The sequence below is a fragment of the Populus trichocarpa genome, chromosome 12 (assembly GCF_000002775.5).
Source record: "Populus trichocarpa isolate Nisqually-1 chromosome 12, P.trichocarpa_v4.1, whole genome shotgun sequence".
NCBI classification, from domain to species: domain Eukaryota; kingdom Viridiplantae; phylum Streptophyta; class Magnoliopsida; order Malpighiales; family Salicaceae; genus Populus; species Populus trichocarpa.
Window position 1 is genome coordinate 5548616 of NC_037296.2, and position 3803 is coordinate 5552418.

General features: G+C 37.8%; 1 protein-coding gene across 1 annotated transcript; it reads left to right on the top strand.

The window, feature by feature from the left end:
- Positions 1-450: 450 nt before the first annotated feature.
- Positions 451-3803, top strand: LOC7493524 (uncharacterized). Its single transcript, XM_002317878.4, has 6 exons — positions 451-738; positions 828-1270; positions 1388-1729; positions 1835-2209; positions 2649-2866; positions 2978-3803. The coding sequence occupies exons 1-6, from the start codon at positions 596-598 to the stop codon at positions 3221-3223; spliced, it is 1767 nt and encodes a 588-aa protein (XP_002317914.3). The 5' UTR covers positions 451-595; the 3' UTR covers positions 3224-3803.

Consider the following 3803-nt stretch of genomic DNA (forward strand, 5'->3'; position numbering starts at 1 on the left):
ACTAGTTATTTTCTAAAGGCAAACATGAATATCATTTTCTTTTCCACCCCACCCCACCCCACCCCACCCCACATGTGTGTGTAATAGAATCAACTCGTATCTTATAGCTTCATTTTTTTTTTTTGGTTTGGACTAATTCATGCGCATTTAATTTAAATCTGTCGGTTTAGATTTAACAAATACGAGCAAAAACAGAGAGTAAGTAACATGAGAAAATTTCAGTTTATTTACCCCTTTGTATGAAATTTCCATCATACATGCATGGAATTCTTTGATAACAGCAAGATTTAAGAGAGCCGTGCTTAATTTTGTGCTGGAGTCACCGTTACATGGCAATCTCCAAATCAAAAGCCAGGTATAATAAATTATGATTTGGTCATTATCAAGGTAAAGCGCTTTAAGAAAAAGCACTTATATCACTGTAGGACGTATTGGACATTTTGAAGCAAAGAATGACCAAATTTGAACAAGAAGCTGGAAGCAGACATTATGAAAGCTAACCAAAGAACACAACTTTTTTTCCTAGGAGTTCACTTTGGTCTTCCAAAGTTTTTAGGGACTCGTTTTTGGAACAACCAACAACATCAGCAACGAGATGACATGTTCAAGAGAAGCTCTTGTTAGCTTGTTCAACAATGTCTCAAGCTCCTCCTTCCTTCTCCTTCTCCTCCTCTACCTCTCCTCCAACTTGCTTCTTAAGCTCATCAACTTCATTGGCAGCTATCCTATAATCCAAAGGTATCATGGCGCCAGCCCCCCCCCCCCCCCCCCCCCACCTCCCTCTTAACAACAAAATATGTTCAACTTTCTTTTTTCTTGTTTTGCAGAAACCGAAATGGATATGAATATAATTTCTCTGATGAAGATGAGGAAGAAGAAAATGAAACGTATAGTAGGTACTACGTTCAGTCCATGGAAAAAGAAAACCTTGCAGCCGGCATAGTTCATGGTGGTGACCGTGAATCAGCACTTCAGTTTATGCCGCCCAACAACAGCACCCATACTAATGTTGAAGATTTCATAAGCTCGCCAGAGGAACCCTTACTTGAAGACCAAGATGGTAGTTTTGCTAGTGAAGATATGCTTTCTGTTCTTGTCTCAGCAGGTTCAGAATCAGAACATGATGATGCAGATATGGTCGAAGAAGAGATGCCGACAAGTGATACTGATTCGTTTCATGATTCTGTCCCGAATCTACACGGACCCACCGCTCCGATCACCAAAGACTTGCACAAAAGTGGTTTCATGGACAGTGACGAAATCTGTGGCGGTATTTGGCTATTTGCATCGCATATTCTTCTCTAAGAAAAGTTTGTTACATTAGTTACATGTTATACTTGCAATACTTCCATTAGTCCTCATATTGCTTGGGATGTTTTTCTTGCAGAAGACTGCATTAATCAAGAAATTGAAAATAAAAAGACACATACAAATTTCTCCGTTGATGAAAAGTTTCTGGTTTTAGCGCCAACCCGATTGGAATCAAGGAAACTTCAAGTTCAAGAAAAGGACGAGGAAGAAATATTTGGTGACTCGTGCACTGTGGGTTCAACTTCTAAGAGTTCCTCTGAATGGAGGAGCTCAATCAAGGATTCAGGAACTGAGGATCCATTCTCTTCTTCATCGCGAAGAAGTTGCCCCAGGTGGGAATCCTACACAGTATTCCAAAAATATGACGAAGAGATGATGTTCCTAGATAGAATTAGTGCTCAAAAGCTTCATGAAACAGGTAATTTTATTTTAGTACTTTGAAATGTCAATGTTCCTGCATTACATATTTTGTCATAATTCTTTCAGAAAACTAATTAATTTCAAATGAGATTCCTGTTTTCAGATTCTCTTAGGTCCATCCAAGTGAATCCAAGATCAATTTCAGATAGGATTGTTCACAAGTTTTCGACTATAAAAAAGAAGCCTTCAGACATCCGCCAGAACCCGTATCATGAATTGGAAGGTGCCTATGTAGCTCAAATTTGCTTAACATGGGAAGCACTTAATTGGAACTACAAGAACTTCGAACGTAAAAGAGCTTCGCAACGCGACTTTGATCCTGGTTGTCCTGCACATATTGCGCAACAGTTTCAGCAATTTCAAGTCCTTTTGCAGAGATATGTCGAAAATGAGCCTTATGAGCAAGGCCGGAGACCTGAGGTTTATGCCAGAATGAGGCTTCTAGCACCAAAGTTGCTCCTGGTGCCAGAATATCGAGGTATGCATTAAACGAAAGCCTGATCCTCTGCATACATCTCATCATCTCAGGAAACAGAATAAAAAAAGAACAAAGAATATTTGCCATTAGATTAGGTTAATTTCTTAATCCTTCAAAAGGATTAGAATTTGGGTTCATATCTTTCCCAAAGCACATTGGAAGGCTTACTAGACCTTAGATTATACAGGAAGAATAACCTTCTTGCATCCCATGAAATTTCCATAACCTAAACTATAACGAGATCTGAATTCAAGATTCACAGTCAAAATCTACATGTTCAAGCCATTAGCATGCAATTTTCACAATCTTTTTAATTCCCTGTCGCTTCTCTTTGTTCATCTGAAATTCTAGATGTAGGGCTTTAGCATGGGTTCAGTGAGCTTACTTTTCCTTTCTGTATGCCTAGATTTCTTAATTTCTTTTATTTTGTTATTTCAAGATTCTGAAGATGATCAGAAGGATGATGCTAACTTTGGCTCAAGAATTTCATCAGCTGCATTTCTAATGATAATGGAAGACGGAATCCGAACATTCATGAATTTTCTCAAGGCTGACAAGGAGAAAACCTGCCAGATACTTATGGCATTCTTTAAGCGAAATAGAAGGGATTCAGTGGATCCTGTTCTTCTTCAATTAATGAAGAAAGTTAATAAAAAAGTAAGCTTATATAACTCTGCTTCTCGCTCTCATGTCATGGTATGCTATTAATTATGAGAGTATTATTCTGAAACTAATCCGTGAATGCTTTGACATACTGTATCTGTGCAGAAAAGGATTAAGCTTAAAGATCTTCGCCGCGTTCGCACTTGCATAAGGAAAAGAAAATTAACAGTGGAGGAAGAGATGGAGATTTTGATGGGACTAATAGACTTAAAACTCGTCTCTAGAGTATTGAGAATGTCTGACATGAGTGAAGAACAACTGCATTGGTGCGAAGAAAAAATGAGCAAAGTGAGAGTATTGGATGGGAAACTTCAAAGAGATTCCTCACCACTTTTTTTCCCTGCGCATTGACCCACACCACAGTGTTGCTTGATGACTAGATCATGAATGTGTCGTCACTGCAAAAAAAAAAAATTAAGAAAAATGATCATCGCAGGCACCCTTTTGTAAATACTGTAAAATAATGTACATGGAAGGGCGCCTCCAAATCAAAGTGACTACATGTGAGTGACATGGATTTTGGAATCCAAGATAGACCAGTACAGAGACGTGTCTGCAGCAATTTGTGAGCTTTAAAAGTGAAAGACCAGAGGCAAAGCAAGGAACACGAAGATAGAGACAAGTATAGCTTTAGTTACTTTAGCTTTTTCATTAGGATTTATCTACAAGGGATTTGAGCTGAATCAAAAGAAGAGAAGAGAAGAGCTTTTACACATGCATGGAGTGAAGGAATAATAAAAAGCAGCACATGGTGCCCTCAAAGAATTGTCCACAGTTCTTGTTGCAGAAGGAAAAATAAGCGTTGTAAGTTAACTAGTCAAGTTTTAGATTTGATTTTCAATAATTATAAGTTTGAGTTTTCTTAAAATTACTAAAAACTTATATAATTGTTAACTTTAAAATTCATTAGATTAATTAAAATACACGCAAA

What these genes read in the sequence shown, in the direction of transcription:
- LOC7493524 (XM_002317878.4), top strand. Translation starts at nt 596, where the DNA reads ATGACATGTTCAAGAGAAGCTCTTGTTAGCTTGTTCAACAATGTCTCA. An exon ending in AGCTATCCTATAATCCAAAG is followed by an intron (nt 739 to 827) that starts GTATCATGGCGC and finishes CTTGTTTTGCAG; the next exon opens with AAACCGAAATGGATATGAAT. An exon ending in TCAAAAGCTTCATGAAACAG is followed by an intron (nt 1,730 to 1,834) that starts GTAATTTTATTT and finishes TCCTGTTTTCAG; the next exon opens with ATTCTCTTAGGTCCATCCAA.